A 25,256-nucleotide genomic window follows, 5' to 3' on the forward strand; every position below is an offset into this window, starting at 1 on the left:
TGCTTATAACAAAATATATGAAACTGGGTAATTTTTGAAGAAACAACACTTATTTCTTAAAGATTTGGAGGCTTAAAAGTCCAAGGTTAAGGGGGCATGCTTGCTGAGTGCCTTCCTCTTGGCAGGAACTCTGCAGAGTCCTGTGGCGAAGCAGGGTGTCACATCGTGATGAGGGGGAAGAGAGCTTTCACATTCTCTCCTTATAAAGCCACAACACCACACCCACGATGACTCATTAGTCCATTAACCCATTAATGGAATAATCAATTCACTATGGCATAGTCCTTATGATCCAATCACCTCTTAATGGCCTGACCTTTTAACGCTATCACATTGGGGATCAATCTCCTACATGAGTTTTTGTGGGAACAAACATTCAACCCACGTCACCGACAAAATAGGCTAGTACCAAAGCAGGAAAGAGTGGACTACCAATAAACCAACAAGTTTCTTTAATCCCTCTGGAAATTCACTTGAATCGCTTCACTCAAATTAGAGAGCAATCTGTATAATAATACATGCAAAAAATGTTACCTATTTGGTCTACAGTAACAATTATGAGATAACCATATAACCTGAGTCAGACTAAGGGCTGTAAAAGTCTTGCCAGGTAGTGATTCTAGAGTTTCTACCATTATGTAGTTAATATATATATATTTATTTTACTTTGTTCATGTGTCTTGTCTACAGCCATTCACTCTAAGTGCATATACAAATCTAAACAGCAATTTTGTATCAAGAATTTTCAAAAAATTTGCTGGGAATATCACTAAAGTTTGTGAATAGGAATAGAAATAAGGTCCTAAGTAATAGGCAATACTATGTCTTAAGGAAAATATGAAAGATAATTTTATGATGTAAAATAACATTTGTTCCTGTGGTTCCAATTGCAACCTATAAACCTGTGGCCCCCAAATTAATAACAGCTACTATTTTCTGAATGCTGGTTATAATTTTCAAGCAAATGTTGGATGGCTACAATTTGATGTCTTTAAAAAAGCTAAAGAGAAAACAATTAGGAAAGTTTAAAGTGGACATTAATGAAGAAACAAAAATAGTTTAAAATTTATAATAAAAGAGGAGCATAAGAATCTGAATGAACCAAATATGAAGATTTAACTTGTTAGAACATTCCCTAGTTACTGATACAAACTCTACTAAAAACAAAAACAAAAACAAACCAAAACACCCAAAACTCAAAATAAAATAAAATAAAATAAAATAAAATAAAATAAAATAAAATAAAAAAACAGGAAATAAAAGAAAAAGAAGAGGATTATATTTCAAAAATATCTATTATATACCAAAATTAAGTTGTCTCTCCCCACTCCTCTAAATTTGCTTGAGATCTTCATAAAACTCACTACTGGTAAATAATTCTGTTTATGATTAAAAATTACTTGAGTTGGCTGGAGCAAATGAAACCACGTGTTATTTGCAGCAAAATCTAAGTGTCAAAGCCACAAATAAAAAGTAATGGTAGTGCAGCCTTTAAAATTCGGTTGTTCAACATTACAGAGTCACTGAGATTCCCAAATAAAATGCTAAATTTGGCTATTGTAAATAATGCTGCAATGAACTAAACATACAGGAGCTGTGGAAAATAGTCAAAGATCTACAGCAATCAAGCAAATGCTCAAATCAGAAAAAGCCACATTCAAAATCATAAGTATTTTTGGTGTTTTTACTCACTCTTGACCCATTCCCTCTCCAGGGCACAGAGATCATGGTCTGCAGGAAGTGACAGCCCAATTCCAAATTCTGTCTATGAAAAGGTCAACAAAGTTAACATACATTTAGCTAGATTGGCTAAGAATAGAAAGAGAGAAGACTCAAATTACTACAATTGGAAAGAAAGCAGGGACATTACTACTGACTTTACAGAAACAAAAGGATTACAACAGAGTACTATGAACAACTGAACACCAACATATTTGATAATCTGTAGAAAATGAACAAATTCTTAGAAACACTAAACCTATCAAGACTGAATCATGAAGAAACAGAAATTCCTAATAAACCTATTACTAGTAAGGACATTCGACAAGTAATCAAAAACTTCCCAACAAAGGAAAGCCCTGGAAGTGATGGCTTCACTGGTAAATGCTATAAACATTTAATGAATTAATACCAATTCTCAAAATCTTCCAAAAAACTGAAAAGGAGAAAACACTACCTAATTTATGTCATGAGGCCAGCATGCTCCTCAAACCAAACCCAGAGAAAGAAACTACAATGTAAAAGTAAAGACCAATATGCTTTATGAATATTAATGCAAAAATTCTTAACAAAATATTAGTAAACCAAGTTCAACAAAATCAATATAATAAGCCACATTAACAGAATGAAGGGAAAAAGTAACATGATTATATAAATTGCCACAAAAAAGAGCATTTTATAAAATTCAATAACCCCTTATGATAAAAACACTCAAAAACTAGAAGTGAGAGGAAACTTTCTCAACATGACAAAAGTCATGTATGAAAAACAAAACCATAGCTAATATTATAAAAATGGTGAAAGACTGAAAGCTTTTACTCTAAGATCAGGAACAACACTTTTCAACATAGTACTGAAAGTCCTGGTCAAAACAATTAAACAATGAATAAATAAACAGAATCCCAATTGAGAAGAAAATAGAAAACTATCTCTGTTCACAAATGATATGACCTGTGATGTAGAAAAACGTAGATATCACACACAACACACACACACACACACACACACACACACACACACACACAGTTAGAACTAATACAGGAATTCAGCAAAGTTGTAGGATACACAATTATGCAAAAATTAGTTTTATTTCTATACATTAAGAATAAATAATCCCAAAAGGAATTTTTTAAAAAATCCATTTTCAATAGCATCAAAAAGAATAAAATACTTAGAACTAAACCTAACGAAGGTGGTAAAAAACTTGTGCAATGACAATGAAACATTGCCGAAATTAATTGAAAAGACAAGTGAGTGGAGAAATCCCTACAAATCAACAAAAGCATCAACAAATAACCCTGTTTAAAAAATAGGCCAAGGATTGGAATAAACGTTTCTCCAAAGAGGATATAGAAAAAAGAATATTATAAAATAATAACAACAATAATGACAATAATAAAGAAGAGAAAATAACAAGTGTTGGTGAGGATGTGGAGAAATTGGAACCATTATGCACTATTGGTGAGGATGTAAAATGGTACAGCCACTACATAAAACATTAAGGTGGTTCCTCAAAATATTAAACATAGAATTACCCTATGATCTAGCAATTTCACTCTGGATAAATACTGAAATGTATCAAAAGTAGGGTCTCAAAGAGATATTTGTACACCCATGTTCACAGACACATTGTTCACAATAGCCAAAAGGCAGAATCACCTCAAATATCCAGCAACCAATGAGTCAATAACAAAATGCAGTGTGTACATGCAATAGAATATTAGTCAGCATTGAAAAAGACATTAAATTCTGATATACGCTGCAGCATTAATGAACCTTGAAATAGTATGTTCAGTAAAGTAAGCCAGACACAAAAGGACACGTATCGTATGATTCCACTTATATAAAGTACCTAGAATTGTCAAATTCATAGAGACAGAAAGTTGAGTAGTAGTTACCAGAAACGGGGGTGGGGTGGAGCGGAGTGTGGAGAATGAGGAGTTAATGTTTAATGGGTACAGAGTTTCAGTTTGCAAGATGAAAAGAGTTCTGGAGACAGATGGTAGAGATGACTGCATGACAACATGACTATACGAAGTGCCACTGAACTGTACAGATTCCAATGGTTAAAAGTGTAAATTCTTTTTTATATATGAGCATACTTCAAAAAGTTCATGGAAAGATTGATAGCATCTTTCAATTCTAAGTTTTCATGAACTATTTGAAGTGTCTTCATATATTTTACCACAATAAAAATGAAAATGTGGACAACTTGAACTTTTCTTCAGAATAGGAAAAATAAAAGAGAGATACCACAAATGGCAGGAATTTGTAGAGATGAGAATCTGATCCCCCAGAGAAATAAATAAAGAGATATATATTATTAATACAAACACGTCATTGTCTTCAAAATGTTAGTTTTGTGCTGCTTTTCTGTATGTGAAGCTTAGATTTTCTAAGATATGAGGGGGTACAATGTGCACTGTTGAACTTTAGCCACCCAATTATTTGTAACATATTAATATAGTCTTTTTTTTATTTTGAATATATGTGAATGATTCCTAAGTTCTACCTCATTAGCAAGTTTTTAAAATTTTAATTTATTCAAATAGTGCCAGAATTATCTATTTTAGGAGTACATATGTTTATACAGCATAGACATACAGATCTTATTATTTCATATTTTTATTTCTGAATGTGACATTATTTTATAAGCCATATGTGATATTTTTTATATAATTTCTTAGACTGTCTCATAAAATGCTAATGATTAGCAAAGTACATTTAAGAAAGGAAGACTTGGTGGGAATAATAAAAGGGCATTTGGCCTATTGAATCTTGTCCTTTTTAATACATGTTTCTTCCCAGGACAGAATTTATTCTAACTTCTTTTTAAAAGTCCTTGTGTCTTTGCTTCAGTAACTTTGCCAGGTGTGTGAATAAGTCATTCCCTAAGATTAACCCAAGGCCCATAAAAAATATAATCAGTGTGATCATTCATTAATTAAGACTACTGAATGTTTTTCTTATGTGAATGGTATTTCCTTGGGATGGTAGGCAAATATATGTGTATGTTTATAGACACTTCTAAGGGAAATTGACACCTTAGTGGTTCCATACTGTCCTGTCTGATGTATCCAGTTTGTTTGTCTTTATTGATAAGATTAACCACAGTTTTAAAATCTTCATTTTAAATTCCTTTATGCAAATATAGTTTAAGGTGGAAATGCTACATTCGAATTAAACACACACATACACACAAACAATCTACTATTTTCCTGAGTCTAAGAAATTTATGCTGAATATTGATCATTAAGAATTATGTTTGGCTTCATCTACAATGTTTTCTTAATACAGGAATAAAGCAAATGTAATACTACTACTATCTGAATGTCACACATAAAAAGGGCTGGTTATCTTGTAAAAAATGTTTTTCCTTCAAAGTATTGGTAGAGAGGGCCACTTTTAAAAAAAATGTTCTCTCACTTTCAATCATGAAAATGACTCATTAATGCTGTCAGAAAGACTGTAAATCTATACCTTTTAATGAAAAATCGGTCCTACTTCATTTTCAGCATTCTGTAAAAAATTAGAAATTGAAGTGTAAAGACCAACTAGTAACAATCAAATAATTTCTTAGAAATGTATGCCTATATCCATGAACATACATACCTATACAAAACAGTAAGTAAAGAAAAAATAATTAATCTATAACTTTGCTATAGTATTGAACTGTAGTTGAAAAACAAATCACAAAATTATCGATATTTTATGACTGATAAGTTTCTAGAGAGACAACCTGAAATTATTACATAATATTTAACTTCAAAATCAGCAGAATGTCACACTGTGACATTTATTCCTAGTTGTTACCTTGCCTGAAAAAATATACTTCATAGGTGTTGGGAAAATATAGGAAAATGGTCAGGGCCCCTCAGATATTCAGAATCTTGCTGAGCATTTGCTGTGAACAAGTTGTGTGTGGGTGGAGTTCGTGCACCTGCGCAGCACCCCTGCCTTAGCTGGAGTTTACTGCCTCAGGTGCCCTCTGCCACACATGCAGCCATGCTTTCCAATCTATGGCTTCCAAGGAGCTGTTTCTCAGTTACATAGCTCATAAACCTGCATGTAAAAAGTCTGGTAACCCAGCCTGGCGTGTTAGAGCTCTGGTGACCCAGCCTGGAATGTGAAGGGTTTGTGACCCAGTCTGGACAATGGGCTTGAGGGGTCTGGGAGCTCCAGACCCTGCCCAAGCTCGACAATTGGCCCAGTCAGCAGGATTACCAGCAGGTAAAAGAGCCCGACAACTAGAGAAGTCTTGTAGCTTTACAATAGGTATATGTGCCTTATTTAGTAGAATATATAATAGAACAAATTTTAAATTGTCTATGTTTTATATATTAAATTTCATGACCTAAGATAAACATGTTTTACCTTTATAAAGGCTGAATAAAACAATTTACAATATAGCTCTTTTCCTCTTTTATAGTTGATTTGAGAATTTCAAATTTATTTCAAAATTCATTCCTTCAATTTAGTCAGGTAGAATATCATATTGGCATATTATACGTCTAATTATGTTCCATAATTTAAATTTAGATGGGATTGTCTTTCCAATCTAGATATGATAGAGTGGTGCAGTTAACTCTTCCATGGAATACAACTATAATAACAGCACAATATGCATATAATGATAGTTTCAAGCCACTGGAGAGCAATAAATATAAGAAGGCCTGGATAAGGTGCGGTCTGTGAGAGAAGGAAAGCACAAGATGAGGTTTATAGTCAGAAACTCAAGGTATTTTTAAATACATAGTGCTGGAGAAAAGAATCCGAGCAGAAATTATGTAGCTCGTGGAAACAAAGGTTGGAGTTCAGAGCTAGCAAAGTAGCTGAAACTTGAGGGGAAAAGTCCAGAAAAGAAGAAATCTCAGAAAAACTAGGCCAAAAAGCTGACTGCAATTTTTCTTCTGGCAATATACAACTTCTGCTCATTTGAAGACTCTGAGAAACCAAGAGAATGCAAAGCTGGATGGCAAAAGAGTGGAGCAGAGATTTCAGCAGCCAGAAGGTACTGGGGGAAAGAAATTGCTAAACACTTGAGACTCCAGTTGAAAGCAGAGAAAGATGAGCTTTCAGGAGTAAGAGCTACTTCCCAGTAGTAACAGTAGAAATGAAATAACTAATACTAACAAAATCTAACTAATTTAACTAATCCATACTCTACATGTCTGCAAGAAAATAATTAAACCCTCCTTGGGGGAAGATGACATTATCATGGACCTCTGTAATTGTTTATCTGCAATGTTCAGTCAATAACTACGAGGCATGCTTAAATATTAAAAGTGATGAAAACCAACAAAGAAACAATCAACAAAATGATCCAGATACGATTTTTTGTATTAAAATTATTTTAAAAGGTTTTCAAATAAGTATGATTAATATATTTAAGTAAATAAAGAAAAAGGTGGAGAATTATTGCAGATAACAGTAATTTATATTTAATAAATCAAGTGAAAATTATAGAACTGAAAATTTCATTGCTGACGTGTACACTTAGTACATTTAATAGATGCGGTGAACTGAAGAATAAACAAAGTAGAAAAGAGGATTGGTTTACTGGAATATAGGTCAATATAAAATATCTAGGTTAAAGATTGATAGAAAAAAATAATTGAATATACAGAAGAGAGAATGATAGACCGATGGTACATAGTTGAAAGATCTAGCATGCATGCTTTGAAGAAATAGTGAGAGAGAAGTGAACAAATGAGGTAGAAGAAATATTTGAACAAATTCTGACCAACAATTTCCCCAAATTGAAAATGATAGTTTTAAAAATCTTTGCAACCATAAGGCAGATTGTTTTTGAAAAGTAAACTACCACTAGGTGAGTCATAGCTAAACTTTTGAAAACCAAATACAATAAATATCTTAAGAAGAAAGATCCATTAAACTACAATAAATTATTCTACAGTAAAACAATAATAATACTAATAGTTGATTTTTCGGCAGACAAGATGGTAGTCAGCAGACAAATTACTCATTAATTATTGAAGCAAGGAAAATCCTTCAGACTATGACTAGCAATATTTTCTAAAAATAATGGTAAAATAATAAGTTTATAAGCAAAAGCAGAAAGAATTCATTGCCAATACTAAAAGGGTGAGGAAAAGAATAGTTTTAGAAAATTTAGAATTTCCTTTAGAAAAAAAAATGATCGTAGTAAAAATACAGGAATTCAGAAAGAAATACATAGGACCAGAAGGGTAAATTATCACTAATGTAAAAATAGTTATTTACTATTTAACACAAAAATAATAATGACAATTTCATATATGGCTTAATATACAAGATGACTAACAAAAATTAAAGGGGTGTATGGCATTAAACTATTTTAAAGTTGTTCCTTTTCAAGCAATAAAATGATAATTTAAGGTAGAACAAAATAAATTTTAGTATCTATGGTAAACATTAAAGAAAATAAAGGAAAGTAAAATAAAAAGTGTTAATGAAAGACAAAATGAATTAAATGAAATATATGAAAAAAACACAAAAAAACCTCATTTAGAAATCTACACCCAGAAAAAAAGTCTTTTAAGAATGAGGGCAAAATAAAGACTTTTTAGATTTACTAAAGCTAACAGAACTGTTAACCATGAGAGCCACATAACAAGAAATGTTATTTTCAAACAGAAAGAAAATGATGCCAGATGGAAATCTGTCCCTAAGCAAAGTAATGAGGAGCACCAGAAACGGTAGCTACATGGGTAAATACATAAGAGGTTTCAAAGACTTTTTAAAAATCATTTAAATACAAATAAAAGATAACCAACAGGTACACAAAAATAAAACAAAACAAAGCACAACAAAAATGCAAAAAAGAGAAAAAAGGAAAGAAAAAATTAAATAGTAACGTGGTATCTACTTAATGCAAATATATAAGTAATTAAGTACAAGTGTAGTCAATCAAAATAAGCAACAAAATTCCATTGTGTAGATATGACACATTTTCCGTATCCACTCATTTGATGAAGGACCACTCTCCGCAACGTGGATGGACTTAAATGAAAAATTATATTAAGTGAAATAAGTCAAGCACAGAAAGAGAAATACCACATGTTCTCACTTATTTGGGGAGCTAAAAATAAATAAATAAATAAATACAGAAACGGGGAGGGGCAGGGGAGAAGACACAACCATCACAATTCCTTGAACTTGTTAAGACAAGTGAAGAGATATGATGGTGATGGGGGGGGGGAGGCGGAATCAGTAAAGAGACATGAAAATCAACTGCATTGTATATTGATAAAATAAAAGAAAAAAATAAGCAACAAAAATTGTGTAAGTCAGTTTAAAATAAAACAAAACAACAGAAACAATAACTGGTTACATGAAATTTTAAAATTAACTACAATAAAGGTTGAAAGCAAATGATGAAAAACATTGTACCACCCAAAGCATAACAAAAAGAAAAACAGAAGAAAGAATAATCTGGTACAGCGATACCAGAAAAATTGGACTTTCAGCTATGCAGCATTATTAAAATTAAAAAGAGATGGTTCACAATGGAACACTTTCAGTCCAAGAGAAAGATATCAAATTCTTCAGTCTGTGTAACATCCAGTAACATGATTTCAAACTGTATCTAAAAAAATAAATTAATTAATTAAGAGAAAATAAAAGAGAAATAGAAAAATCCAGATTTATTTTAGGAGGCATTAACACATGTCTCAAGAGCTAACAAGCAAAAATTCTGTAATGATATACAAAATTTAAATGGTACAATGAATAAGCTTGAACTAATTTGCATGTGCAGGACACTAACCATGGACAGTAGAATTTACTTTCTTTTATAGAAACACATTAAAATCAGGTACATACTGACATCTTAAAGAAATCCTCAATAAGATTCAAAATATATGTCTGTAACCATAATAAAATAACCTAGATATTATTTTCAAAAGACAAGAGAGAGACCCCAACTCCCAGACAACTAAAAAATACACTTCACATTATGATGGGTCAAAGGAGAAGTTTTCTTTTTTTTTTCTTTTAATTTGTCTCAGACGAAATATTAATGTTAACTGTACTGTATAATATTTAAATTTGTTTTGTGAAAATGTAAATAATAAATTTAAAACAATGGCCCTTCTAAATCATTTTGATATTGACAAAATCACATCAACGTCAGTATCTTCATCAGTGATATTTTCTTTTTCACTAAGTTTAAAAGGTACACAAACCAGTGGAACACCTGTGATGTTTAGTAACTTCATGGGAAATGCTGCCATCTATTGAACTTTTAGGACTCCTTCCTCCAATATTCTGTTGCACTAAACCAACTGTAGTTGCAGGTCTGCTCGAGCTTTTCAGTGACTTACAAGTTTGCAACCATTTCAGGTTCTTGAGCAAGTTTTGTTAGGTACTCAAGTTTTCACTGTTCTATTATGATTATCTGGCATGTGGTAGTCTTCTTTCCCTAATTAGATTTACTCCGTGAGGGCAATTCTCAAAATACATCTCCTTCTACTTAGGATACAGAAGGTTTGCAGTATGAACATTTATGTAAGGTGTTGAATTCTGCATGCATATGGTTCATGCAGAATAATAGATGTCAGTGACTTTTTAATTCACCTAAAAATAAATTACACAACAACCATATAACATAGAGCACAGTTAAAACCAAAAAGAAAATTGTAGAATCTTAAGAAGAGGTTGCTTTCAATAGAAGGACTGATATGGAAGAATTTTACTACTTGAATTGTTTCTCCGAAGGGTAACTGAACATCTCTAGTGTTCTTTGAGTAGAGATTCAAGCCATAGATGGGCTGACTTATTTTCTTTCACTTTGTGTCTTATAAGTGAATCCCTTTTCTGACACTTTCTAGTCCAAATATAGGCATGACCTTGAATTGAGTAGTGGCTATCCTCTTAGTTGGACATGGACTGTCCAGTCTCTACTACCACCTCCCTGATACAGGACCTTTATTTGCCTTGCATCTTAGGCCACTGAGTCTGTGACTTCCTAGATTAGAGATTTAGTAAAGCAAATTATTAGCTCTAGTTCACTCTCTAGCTCTCAAACACTTACTCAGAGCATATTTACTTTAAAACAAAGTGATAACTATTTTTGATACAAGATAGAACAAGGCCATGGTAGATTAACAAAAGAAAAAAAAGAAAAAAAAACATGCTTCGATGGAATATTTTTGCGAAGTTTTGAGTGGGAGCTGTTCATGTTAGAGTCAATTGCGGTAATGGTTTAAGAAAGACAGGTCTCACACAAGTGAAGAGATAAAAGTCAGACGTACAACCTTAAAAACCCCAACATATTAAGAGAAACAATTAGATGACTGTATATAATTTTTAGGTAATTTAAATTGTATATTGATTTTTGAATTTCATGGTACTTAATGAATGCAAGACCTTATAACATATCATTTTTTTTCCCTCCAAGCAGTTCACAAAGTTTCCCCACTATGTATGTAGATATTTGATGAGTTACAATGCTTATGGGTACATTATTGCAGAATATTTTTCTGCAAGCTGCTTCTGTCATGGTGACACCAAATTACTCTGAAAGCAGCATAGTATTTAGTGCAATTGAAATGCAAAATAAAATATCTTTTAAATAAGCCAGATTGTAAGGTTGTGGGTGTGCACTACCTCCATTTCAAAACTCTAAGCACCTGTAAAAGAACAGCAGGATTTACATCTGTCAGTCATTCTGCCCAGAATGCTGTTGTCTGCAGATAGAGCCCATTAGATATGATGAGTTCACTCAGAGAGTATTTATTTATTGTTTCTTTGCCAGGTACAGCAATTGTTTTCACCTTGAAATGATGCTTCAACATTAACAGTTATTGATCAAAATAATAAATTAGGAATAAATTTCTCTATATGCTATATTCACATTCATCTATATAAATCATGTTCTCTGTGTTCATCACAATTATAATTTTCCATTAATCTCCAAAATGTAATTAAATTTAGAAATTTAAAAATTATTTTGAGAGGAAAAGAGAGTAGGAGATGCTATTTGTACTATAAACAAGCCTTTATTGAGCTTCTATTGTGTACAAGTTGAGTTTTCAGTATATTAAGAACTATAATATTAATATACATCTTAAAAATAGTGATAGAATCTATTTGAAAATAAGGTAGACAAGTGTGTGTTTTAAATTATAATAAAACATACTTATTTCATCTGGCATTATCATTTATTATTTTTAAAAAAATATTTTAATTTCAGCTGCATCATTTTATGAAATAATAACTTCTGTCTCGTAGTGATATATGTGTATCTGAATATTGTAAGAAATGTGATAACATAGATACAAAAGTTCACTGTAATTTGTAAAATAATTTTGAATTTAATTATACTTTAAGGTTCATTGTAATGTGAACTCATCTATGATCTATAAGTTTCATTCAAACCTAATTTTTTCATAGAGCAAAAGCCACATGAATGAACCAGGTCACATAATCTTATCTCTAGCACCAATATTTTATTGTGGCTTTATTTTACTATAAACTTGACTTACATGCCTTTTAATAATGGTCTTTTTCACAATGGTAGTTTGACAGCGTATTTAAATTCAGCTAATTCACTAATCTATTTAATAATCATTTATCAAGTTCTGGGCACTGAGCTGAACACAAGTTTACAAAAATGATTCAAACCTCATTCTTACCTAGCTAACCTCACAGAGGTATGCACCTATGGAAATAAGTGTGACATGACTACGAATGCAAAATTTTATGCAAGAGGGAACAAGGAAATAAAAAGGATTGATTCTCTGCTAATTCTGCAACAGAGATTTCAGAGAATTTGTAACAGAGATTTTAAACAAAGGAATGTGAACGTGTAAAACTTTCTAGTTGAAGTAAGGATGCACAAAGTGTATTTAGGTAGAAGCGGTACTCCATTGAAGCTAGGCTTAGGTTGTGCTGTGAACGGTATTAAGAGATAAAGCTGAGAAAGGCATTTTATACTGACATGTGAAGAGCCTTTCTGACATACCCTGTGTCTACTTTACTACAGTTTTTAAATATCATTTGTACAACGGACATAAGGAAAAACTCCCCTATAGGATTTTTATGATAATTAAAGATTACTCTATATAATATCATCTACAGTACCTGCCATATTAGAAACACTCAAATATATTATAATTAAATCCTTTACATTCTGCAAATATCATAAACACCATCTCCTTCCAATCTCTTAGTATTGGTACCTCTCCCTCCCCACAAATTCCCTGCCGGATATCCTCTCTGTTTTTATCTTATTATATCACCTGTAATCTGCTCTTGGATGATGTGCATGTGTATGTCTGCGTGCGTGTGTGTGTATGTGTAGAGAATTCATTTATAGCATGAAGGATTAAAATAGAAATTAGTCACAGAAAGTACATATGGAATGATTGTGCATGAGTAGAAGGTGGATATCGAAATGCACTTTTAATATCTTTATAAATATTTTAAAATACATAACTACTTTGGCAAATGCAAGATGTCATTACTTCGTATGACTGCATCATTTTTAGTGTCTAACCATGATGTCAGCTGAAACTCATACTTTTGACACGGTGCCAATCATCTCGCAGTTTCAGAAGACAGTAGGTAGAGTGATTTCTTTAGTCTTGCATAAAGAAGTCAGAGCATAGAGCACAAAAACAGAATATTTCCACTTAAGAAAACAGTAACATAACATTAAATATTCAAGTATTTCACTTTATTTTACATAAATGGATACTAATAAATTCAAATCATGGGAAACAGTACATACTCTGAGGAAACCGTGGTGGGTTGTCATTGACATCGGTCAAGGTGATGTTGACCGTTGTAGATCCTGAAAGCCCTCCAACTTGCCCAGCCATATCTTTGGCTTGAATGACCACCGAGTAGTGTTCTCTGGCTTCTCTGTCCATGTTATGTAAGGCAGTTCTAATAACTCCTGTAATACATATGTTTACATAAAACAATATGAGTCATACATTAAACAGGAAGCAACTTAGATATATATATTTTCTTGTTTTAAGAAATGCCTTTTCAAATAGCATATTTTTGAGAGGAAGCTACACTTCTGAGAAAACAGTACTTAAACAATCTACTGAAAGTGTTCTGTCGCAGCATTTATTTATAACCACATGTCCTACAACATTCCTTTAGTGACAAATTAAGATACCTGCTTGTCTGCGTTCCTTGGTCCCTCTAGGGCAGCCCTGTTGCCCAATCTTGCTCCTCTTGCTGGTGTGCTGAACATTTTACAACTTTTGGGCTCCCCAGAAGTGTCAGTTGTAATAGTCATATTGATTTAAGCAGAGATTGCTTTCCCTCTTTACAGAACAATATGCATAGCTTCCTAGCAGGGCTGACAATTTTCATGATGGAAAACATTTGAGGAGTGTGGACACTTGAACAGAGATTATAGGCAGAAAGTGTCTTAACATATATCCAGACTAAGAAATTCACTATTTTTGTCAGAAAATCACAACATTAACAAGAACTAAATCTAAGTATATAAGCAAAATAAAGTGATGAAATGGATTCTAAAAATCACATGTAAAAGTCACATTCTTTGTCTTATAGAGCCTAGGGGGATGTTTAATGCACTTCTTCATGATGGATACTTAGATTTAATAAAGGAATGAAAAATTTTATATGCTCATTTGAGATTATACATACATAAACCCCTCATGAACATGTGAAATAGATAGTTTTGTCAATAGATCTTAAATTTTAAAACTAAAAACACATTTCCCAGAGGACCAAGTTTACCCAAGTCCTATTAACTATGTCATAAACCAGAAATGTTTTACTCATGTTGATGAGATATGTTATAAATATGTATAAAATTTATATTCATATATATTTATATATAAATATATTTATATTTATGTGTATGTACATTCATAACAGGAGCAAGTTTTTAAAAAATGTAGTCACACCAAGTACATATGGAAAACATTGCATGAGCAGAATGACAATACTGAAATGCATTTTCAGTATCTCCATGAGTATTTTAATAATACATAACTACTGCAAATGCAGGATGTCATTACTTAGTACCACTACATAGTTTTTAATATTTAAATGTGATGTGAACCAAAACTCATACTTTTAAAATGGTGACAATTATTTCTCAGGCTTACGAGACAATAGGTGGAGTGATTTCTTTAGTCTTGCATAAAGGGAAACCATATAGCACAAAAGCAGAATACTCCCACTTAAGCATATTTATATGTATATATACATGTTAAGTATATAGTACAAATAAATTTGCTACTCCAAACATTGATAATCATTTAATAAACTCCTTTTTTATTTTTGTTAAAAATATTTGGATCATGACACCTTTAAAAAACACACCAGTGACTTCAACTAAACTCATATTTGATTAGTTAGCAGTGCAATTCATTGGAAGTTACCAATTATAACTGCAAAGTACAGAATTTACTTTTACAGACAATATCTTGATACAGGAGAGAAGATGGGATTGTATACTCAAGTTAAAAATAATCTTTAAAAAGTAGAAAGAGTTAGTCAATCACTTGTTTTGAATACAGAACACTAAACTGCAAATTTTTTAACTGGATTGATTGGCTGAGTAATGGCTTTGAGAGGAAAGCCTCAGATATCAGAAAAAAAGATCCCACAACTTTAAAATATTGTGAACTCATAATTGAGTGAATTCAGGAAAACTTTCCTTAAGCTAAATAGTAATGAAAATTATTCTAACCAAAAGATATTTTAATAATATGATAATAAAGGATTCATCTAAATTCATGCATATGAAAAAGGCCTCAGCACCCTTATTTAAAAAAAAATGTTTTATCACATATGATAATTACATAAGTAGGAATTGAACTGATGGAGAAATGAACAAGCAAAGGATTTATGAAAATATTTTATGAAAGGAATGTATATTTTTTAGTATTTGAAAAAAAATAAAGATGCCATTCCCAAGACGAATGTGTTATAAATGAGACTTGCCTTTTGAGAGGAAAATTATGAGAGTGTTGTGAAAGATAATGTTTTACAATAAAATCATTAAAATGATGTGATGCAAAATATGCATATGTAAAGGTAAAACCAATCATTACAAAGTGAATGATAAATATCTCTTCTAAATAATTTTGTCAGTCATTTAAGAAGATCAGAGAAGAGTTATCAGCAAAATCCTTTCTTTTATCATGTGGACGTACGTGATTTTGTTATAGTGCCATTATTTCTCTTATTTTATAATATAGCTATTTCGAGAACAAAATAGGAAAAAAATTGTCAGACAAATTTGCTCGTGGAAAGAAAAGAACATACCGAGAACTGACACATAGCTCTCAGCAACAATTTTCCCAGGATTCACTTAACTTACAATTCCCTTGAAGAAGCCCAGTTGCATGTGCTTAGCAATGACCTCTCCTGAGGACACGAGGATAACCAGGGAGTATCACAGTCAAATTGCGATAGGAACATGACCCCAGTATAAGATAATCTCCTTCTAACATGAAGCCCAGATGCATGTTAGACCTGGTTTTCAGAGCAATTTTAGGTCCATTTGCAGCACAATTGAGCAAAAATAAGGGAGAATTACCACACACACTCTGCCTCCCCCAGGCACACGGCCTCCTCCACTGTCAGCAACCCTGACCAGAATGGTATATTTGTTACAATTGATGAACCTACATTGACACATCATTATTACCCAACGTCCAGAGTTTACATTATGAGCCACTGTTAGTGTTGTACATTCTATGGGTTTTGACAAATATGTAATGGCATGCATGTATCCACGTGATGGTATCACATGTATCCTCTGTTCTCTATCTATTTTTCCCTCCCTTTCCCCAATGCCTGGCAACCACCGATATTTTTACTGTATCCATAGTTTTGCCTTTTCCAGAATATCATATAATTGAAATCAAACAAGATTTAGCCTTTCAGATTGGCTTCTTTCATGAGTAACATGCATTTAATATTTCTCCATATCCTTTTGTAGCTTGGTAGCTCATTTCTTTTTAGTGTTGACTAATATTCCATTGTCTGGATGTATCATAGTTTATTTCTTCATTCGCTTACTGAAGCACATAGTGGTTGCTTCCAAGTTTTGGTGAGTCTAAATAAAACTGCTCTAAATATATGTGAAGAGGCTTTTTGATAGACATAAGTTTTCAGCTAACTTGGATAAATACCAAAGATCATGACTGCTGAACCATATGGTAAGAGTGTGTTTAGTTTTGCAACAAACTGCCAAATTCTTCCAAAGTGGCTGTACCATTTTGCTTTTTTACCAGCAATGAATGAGAAGGTCTATTGAGGCATGGCCTTGTCAGCCTTTGATGTCGTCAGTATTACCAGTTGTAGCCTTCCTAATAGGTGTGCAGTGGTGTCTACTTGTTTTTTTAATTTTTATTTACTTGATGACATGCAGTATTTAATATCTTTTCATGTTTATTTGCCATCTGTATTTTTTTTTTTTTTTTTTTTTTTGGTGAGGTATCTGCTTGGGTCTGTTCCCCATTTTTTTTCAACTTGAATTATCCATTTTCATATTGTTGGTGAGTTTTAAGAATTCTTTTTACATTTTAGACAAGATTCTTCAGAGAAACAGAAACACACACACACACACATATATATATATACACACACACACACAAAACACAAATATTTATTTGGAGGAGAGATATATATGTGTGTGTGTATATATAATGATTTATTAGGAAAAATTTGATTACTTCATTTTGGAGGGTGAGAAGTCTCACAATTAGCTGTCTGCAAGCTGGAGACCCAGGAAAGGTGCTGGTGTAGTTCAGTACAAGTCTAAAGGTCTAAGAATTAGGGGAGTTGGTGGTGAAAATCCCAGTATAAGGGCAGGAGAAGACTGATGTTTCAGCTCAAGCAATCAGACAGAAGGAGAAAATTCTTCCTTCTTCAACTATTGCTCTGTCCGGGCCCTCAGTAGATTGAATGATGCCCATCTACATTGTGGAGGGTAATCTGACTTACTGATTCCACCAATTTAAATTATAATTTATTCTTAAAACGTCCTCACAAACACACCCAGATATAATGTTTAACCAAATATCTGGGCATCCCATGATGCACTCAAGTTGACACATGAAATTAACCATGTCGGGTAAATGGTGGACATAGCCCTATTGCCCCCTCCCCAGGCATACCAGAGTTCTCCCTCCCCACTGGGAGACTACCTCTGGCCAAGGTAGTTACCCAAGGAAAGGTATGTCCCATTTAAGACAAACAGAATGCTGGAGGGAGCAGGGACCCTAAGTAAATGAACAAACACTCTGGCACCAGGAGAGCAGTGAGTAGATTAACTTATCTACGCAGCCAGATCTCCAGCATGCTCTGAGTGATGTGAGTGGGATGAGGGTCTGAACTTAAGCCTGAAAATGATTTACACCCCTACTCTGATCTGTTCACTATAGTATAACTGTTGTATTTTTCCTGTGGTGGCATGGGTATCTGCCTGACTGGCCACCATCAGGAACTTTCCTAAGTCTAATAAACCAGTGTCTCTACCTGTTGGAACACCAGGTGAATTCTTTGGAACAGGCAAACACTGAGTGAGTGTCCTCTTAGACTTGGGGCTCCCTCGATACAAACCATCACACATTCATTTATCATATCTGCCTTTTGCAAATATTTTTTCCAAGTCTGTGACTTTTCTTACCATTCTCTTGACAATGTCTTTCACAGAGCATACATTTTTTATTTTAATGAAGTCCAGCTTATTAGTCGTTCTTTCATGGATTGTACCTTTGGTATTGTATCTAAAAAGTCAATATTCCTATGTTATCTTCTAGGAGTTTCAGAGTTTTACATTTTACATTAAAATCTATGATCCATTTTGAGATAATTTTTGTAAAGTGTGTAAGAATCAGGTCTAAGTTCATTTTTTTTTTTTTTTGCTAGTAGGTGTCCAGCTTTTCCAGCACCATTTGTTAAAAAGACTACCATTTTTCCTTTGTTTCAGCTTTGCTCCTTTGTCAAGATCAGTTAACTATACTTTATGAGTCTATGTCTAGGCTTTCTGGTCTTTCCATTGATCTACATATCTATTCATTCACCAGTACTGCACTGTCTTGATTACTTTAGCTGTAGAGTAAATCTCGAATTTGGATAATATCAGTGCTCTCACTTTGTTTTTCTTCAATATTGCATTGTTTTCTCTGGGTCTTTTGCCTTTTCATATAAACTTAAGAATCAGTTTCTCAGTATCCAACAAAATAACTTGATAGAGTTTTTACTGGTGTTTCATTGAATTTATAGATCAATTTGGGAAGAATTGACATTTGACAATTGTAGTAATGCTGGTCAGATCTCCATTCTTGTGCCTTCAGGGCTCTGGCTTGAATAGTTATAATATTTGCCCTGCACGAGCTACTTAGTGACTGAGGGAGGGACAGGAACAGAATGTTGTGCTTAAGATAAGGGGAATAACACCAGAGAGTGACAATCCAAAGATAAGCAACATGAGGTTTCAGAGTGCCTGGGAGCCTTGTGCTTCTGCAGCTTTTCTCTCTTTGGCGTAGCTCCACTTTTGTCTCAAAGTCTGTTATAAGCCTCACTCAAGTCTCCACTCCTGAGGTATGGACAAATCAGCTGCATCGCACTCAGATGGATCGATACTATACCCAATACCTGTAAGTAACCATGCATCAATAATAATAATGATCATATAATATATTATAATAATATAATAATAATAACAACAACCACAATTGTATTAGTCTGTTTCTGATGCTTATTACAAAATACACAGAATTAGGTGATTTAAAAAGAAAATTAAATTTATTGTTTATGGTTTCAGAGGCTAGGCAGTCCAAAGTCCAGGGAACACCAATGGTGAAGGCCTTGCTGGTAGCAACAGTGACAGCAGGCTATCACATTGTGAAAATGGAAGAGTGGAGAGAGCAGAGAGATTGGTCCTCATGCATTCTCTTTTTAAAGCCCTTGGAACCACGCCCATCACTACCATTTTTAATCCATTCATGATGGCATGGTCTTACAACCTAATCAACTCTTCAAGGACCCACCTTTCAATTACTGTAATAAGATTTCTCACCCTCAACAGTTACAAGTTGGGATAAGGCCTCAATAAGGCTGGAGGGGTCATCCAATCTATAGCGACAATAAACGTCTTGTAAAACATACAGCATTGCCTGCTTCATCCTTTGGTCTCAGGATACCTTTCAGTGTGGTGGGCATTATACTGTTAGCTCACACTCAGACAGACAATATAGGATCTTTCCATCCATAAGCATGCAATATCTCATTTATTTAGTTCTTTGATTTCTTTCATCAAAATTTTGTAGTTTCCCTTACAGAGATCTTATACATAGTTTGTTAAACTTAAACATGAGTATTTCTTTTTGAAGGCAGCTAATGTAAAAGGCATTATGTTTTTTTTTTATTTCAAACTCCATTTGTTCATTGCTGGTGTATAGGAAAGTGATTGGCTTTTACATATCAACCAGCCACCTTGCTATAATGGTTTATTGGTTCTGATATTTTTTGTTGTTGTTGTTGATTCTTTTTAATTTGCTAGTTAGGTCATCTGGGAACAAAGACATTTTTATTTCTTCCTTCTCAATGTTAATACCTTTATTTCTTTTTCTTGCTTTTTTGCATTAGCTAGGACCTTCAGTATGATGCTGATAGAGTGGTGAGAGGTGGCATTCTTGCCTTTTACCTGATCTTAGCAGGAAAGCTTCCAGTTTCTCACCATTAGGTATGATGTTAGCTACAGAATTTTTGTAGATATTCTTTATACAGTTGAGGAAGTTCACTTCTATTCCTAGTCTTCTGCACAATAACTTTTAAAACTGAGATTGTACTTTTTACCCAAAGCAGTGCTTTGTGCTTTTAAAGAACGTCTTCCTTTGTTCAGATTGTGGGTTTTTCTCAGTAAAAGATGCATGGTGTTACTAGATTATTCATTAAGTAAATTTATATCACTCTTGTATCTATCTAAATCGGTTGTTAAAATTAAAGATTTAAAATACTTTGAAATTTTACATTTTAATGTAGTTTTTTTTGTTTCAAACTCCTTGTTCTACCTGATTACTTGAAGCAGATGGATAACAGTGATTCAAAAAGGCTTTAACATTCTCAATCCAAGATCATACCACTCATCTGAATGTTTCTGGTCTCTGATCCCTCTCAGCCTGCATGAGGACTTTTGGCTGTGCTCCAAATAGCTAGAGTTAGCATGAAATCTTCTCACCCTGCCTACTGTGTTGAGTGGGCAACCATCCTTTATCCAAGTTGGTTAAAATTTTCATAGACTTCCAATCATTATTAAAATATTCTTGTAAATATTCCAATTTGATAAATTCAGGGATAATTGGGTGGGGGACATGGGGTATAATCACAGTTTGCAGTAGTGGGCATGCTGCCAGTGTGTATCTGGCCATCACATCTTGGGAACGAGTGGTGATGATCAGCTTTGTATTTCATGAATATTCATAACTGATAAAAAATGTACTATGCAAAAATAAATAAATAAATAAACAAATAAAGCAAACATGAACAAAAAACCCAGAAAGACAGAAAAAAACAACAAAAAAAAGAAATCGTGAAAAATTTTGAAAAAAGTTAGGTAAAAATAGCAAACATTTACACCTTCCCAATATTTTGAGGAAAAAAATGAAGAAAACATTAAATTCAACAGTAATTCACAGCCTACTTTCCATTCTCAATGATTAGCATGATAACTGGCATTTTTACAGAATAAAATACATATTTTGAATAAACACAGACGCACATACGTACATTGGATTTTTCCATCCCACTTTTACTCAGGAAGCTACTTTTGACAATAGTAAAAAAACATGAAGCAGAATAATATTTTAAATAAAAAATAGGTTAAATGTGATGCTATCTAAGCAAAATGACCTTACATATTGATTTTCTCAGGACATTTTCAGTTTATTTCTATCCTGGTAACTATCGAAGTGCTCCATTTTAATTCTAAACAGCGTGCAGTTTGGATGATCAGTTATTCAGTCACCATAATTTTTAGAATATTACTATTGGTCTTCAAACCTGACTGTGCTTACACATTACCTCTGAAATTTTCTTAAAGAGAAAATGGCTCGTATCCAACTACCAGAGATTCTGATTTAGTAATTTAGAGTTGCACTGGCCTACTTATGTCTCCAATTGCCTACTGCATCAGTTTGCTCAGGCTGCCTTAACATAATACAATAAACTTAGTGACTTAAGCAACAACACTATATTTTTTACAGTTCTGTAGGACAGGAAGACCAAGATCTAGGTGCCAATTGATTTGGTTCCTATAAGGGTTTCTTCCTGGCTTACAGATGGCTCTGTCTTGCAATGTCCTCACACGGCCTTTCCCCTTTGCAAGCATTGGGGGAAGGTGAGTCTTTATCTTCATATTCTTATAAGGCCACTATTTCCATTATGAGGATCTTACCCTCATAAACTAATCTAACCCTAATTATCTCCCAGAGACCCCATATCCAAATACATTGGAGATTAGGGTTTCAACATGTATATTTGTGGTGGGGGTGGACACAAACATTCAGTTTGATTCCAGGGTATGTGAGTCAAGGCCATACTTTGAAAAACCACAATTAAAGACAAAGTCCTACCATATGCATTCATCTATTTCTTCGCATTTTCATCTTCCTCATGTCATGCTGATAAATGTATATGTGTATGGATATACACACAACCCCCCCCACACACACCCAATATACAACAGTAATATACATTTTTCACAAATATGAAACCTAAGCCTATGTATAGTTTTAGGATGAACTATGTTAGCATGGTCAAAGTGAGAAATTATGTTTTGTTTGGTTAGTTGGCTGTTTCTGCCATGTATTCATGTATCCATGTATGTCGTAAATGCAATATAACTCACTCTTGTCTTCTAAACAAACTTAATTTGGGCATACCATGTGACTTTTAATTTAGCAATTAAAAAATACAGCAGCTAAGTTAGTTACTATAAATTATTGCATCGTCTACTTTTTTAACAATAAAGAAAATGTTATTTTTTTTAATACACGCTAGATGAACGGTTATGGAATATTCTGAATGATTGTTGGATATGCTTTGCTGCCAATGTTTACTTCAAAATTTTTAGCCAAAACTGTTACCTCTTATTTTCCTGTGATTCTGGTTGAACCAACAGTATGTGATTACCTGTGTATGATTTTGTTTTGTTTCTTATTACTTTCCTTGTAAACAATCGTAGGTGCCTCACTGCCTGCAAATTACCTTCTGACTACAGCTTCCCAATCACCTTGATATGTAGGGGCTTATAACTGGGAATTACTCTCTGCTGAACACAAGTTCATAACACTGAAAACTCGTCAATGGTTATAAACATTACTTGTTGAGCCTGATTCCCTGGCCTACCATATGTTTATGCTCACTGACTAATGATATTCATAAAGCAATAGATCCTTCAATATGTTTTCTCACATTTTTACCTAATAAAAAGAATCAAAGATGGAAATGTGGTTCTAAGTTGATTCATTAGGTAATACCAAAGAAGACTGAAAAATAGAAATGTCTAATAAACTAGAACAAATAAATAAGCATGCGTATTCAAATTCCTATAGAAACCTCCAGGGTACAAACAAGCATTCATAAGAGGAACGGTAAGTTTCTTCCTATGCCTAAACTACTCATGTGCGGTTTTTTTCAGCTGCTTTTTTTTTTTTTATTTGCTCAGTTTCTCATTTATCCATTTAATGTCTATTATGTTATAGAAAATGTGTTGGATTTCCAGTGTTTTTCTAAAAGGACCCATGGACCACTTAATAACTAAATCATGCAGAGTGCCCATTATCATGCAAATAAAAGGACCCTCCGTCTTAGACCTACTGAATTAGAATCCAGGGCAGTGAGGCCCAGGCGTAAGCATTTGTGAAAATCTGTGATTCTCAGGAATGGACAAATTTGAGATATCCATCCAGAATTGACAACATATGACAGCTGGCTTTAAGGTGTTCATGTTTCACTGTAGGATCTGTTTATTCAATTTAAATTATTATTATTATTATTATTATTATTATTATTATTATTATTATTATTATTATTTTTATTTTTATTTTTATTTATTATATATTTTTTAATTTATAATTTTTTTTTAGGTAGCTGTCCGGTAGCAGGATCCAAACCTTTGATACTGGTGTTATAACACCTCACTCTGACCAATTGAGCTAACTCACCAGCTCAAGATTTGTTTATTTAAAATAATTAATATAAATATTGAAAGTTTTAGAAATATTTACAAGTTTCAGTAGCCATTTTCTAAATAATGACACTAAATATCTTGCTATTAATTCATATCTCCAACTGCCTGTCTGTGGTGATTTAGGTACCATACAAGAAGATTCTGTATGTTAGCTATACAGTTGATATTTTGGTATTTTAACATTTAGTATAACATATGCTGTATATATTTAGTTACACATTCTGAATTTTACCTACTGGCTTTATAAAGATAATGTGTCTTTCATATATTCTTGTCTGCATAGAAAACAACAACAAAAAAGTATCTAGACACTTAGCCTATATGTATAAACCAGCAACAGGATTCCAGAAATGTGGTTTTTCATTTATCATCACCAATTCAATGTGTGTTGAATGTGCTTCTGCTCTGTGGGATATAGAGACATATAAAACAGAGCTTAAGACATTAGAATGTTACGATTAGAGTGTTCACTGATAGGGAAATAGATATGCAGATCTGGAAAGTTAAGTCATACAGAAAATATATTTGATTAAATGGCAAACGAAAACCAGACTTCAGAGGTGATGGTGATCAAAACAGAAGAGTGTGAACAAAAAGTACTTTGTGGGAGAGTGGAAGAAAGGTCAGAGAAGTGGGAGAGTGTGGAAAGGAGAGTGGACATGAACAAAGGCAAGGGATCTGGAATATGCACAGCTTTGTAGGGTGGTGAATGGACTGATTGGCTTAAGTGGAAAATGTTAGTGGGACAATGGCAGAGATTAGGTACTTGGTGATTAAAACACTCTCTGAGAATTTTACTATTTTGTGTCTCAAGTGACTGAAAGTTTGAACAGTTCTGTTGCTGCCCCTGTGGAAAGTCAAGATTGACTAAACCATTACTTGTCATTCATTGTTATTGGCAGGGGCTGAGCAGATGCTTGGTTTTCTCCACAGCTACATTTAGCACATTTGAGACTCCAAGTTTCCAGTGGATAATGGATTAAAACTTCAGATTTTTATTTAGTTTTTTGCTAGAACATTTATTTTATTTTTAAAGAGAAAAAATAGATAAGACATTATATGAGACACTAGTATCTTGGATTTTTTTTTTTTTAAAGCCAACATATTTAGCTTGAAGCTATGACTCATGGAATTAACAATCATAAATTAATGGAGGTAGACAATTTTATAGTTTAATAGAAAGATTCATCTTTTCTTTCTCTATGCTTTTTTTCTCTCTACCATTAAAATTGATGGTGAAGCATTTGATTCTGCTGAGGAGAACAGGAAGGAGATTTCACATGATTTGTTTATGGACTACCACTCAAGCACTCCCTTCACACACACACAGGCA

The 25,256-nt window shown here is 33.2% G+C and overlaps 1 protein-coding gene across 1 annotated transcript in view; it reads right to left on the bottom strand.

Annotated features, from left to right (window-relative positions):
- Positions 1 to 25,256, bottom strand: part of CDH18 (cadherin 18) — a 342,030-nt gene that overhangs the window by 127,484 nt on the left and 189,290 nt on the right. Inside the window, exon 4 of the mRNA XM_063086030.1 lies at positions 13,454 to 13,621. Within this exon, the coding sequence (XP_062942100.1) occupies positions 13,454 to 13,621 (168 nt within the window). The remainder of the gene's footprint in view (positions 1 to 13,453; positions 13,622 to 25,256) is intronic.

Source organism: Cynocephalus volans, chromosome 2 (genome assembly GCF_027409185.1).
Source record: "Cynocephalus volans isolate mCynVol1 chromosome 2, mCynVol1.pri, whole genome shotgun sequence".
In the NCBI taxonomy this organism is placed as follows: Eukaryota; Metazoa; Chordata; class Mammalia; order Dermoptera; family Cynocephalidae; genus Cynocephalus; species Cynocephalus volans.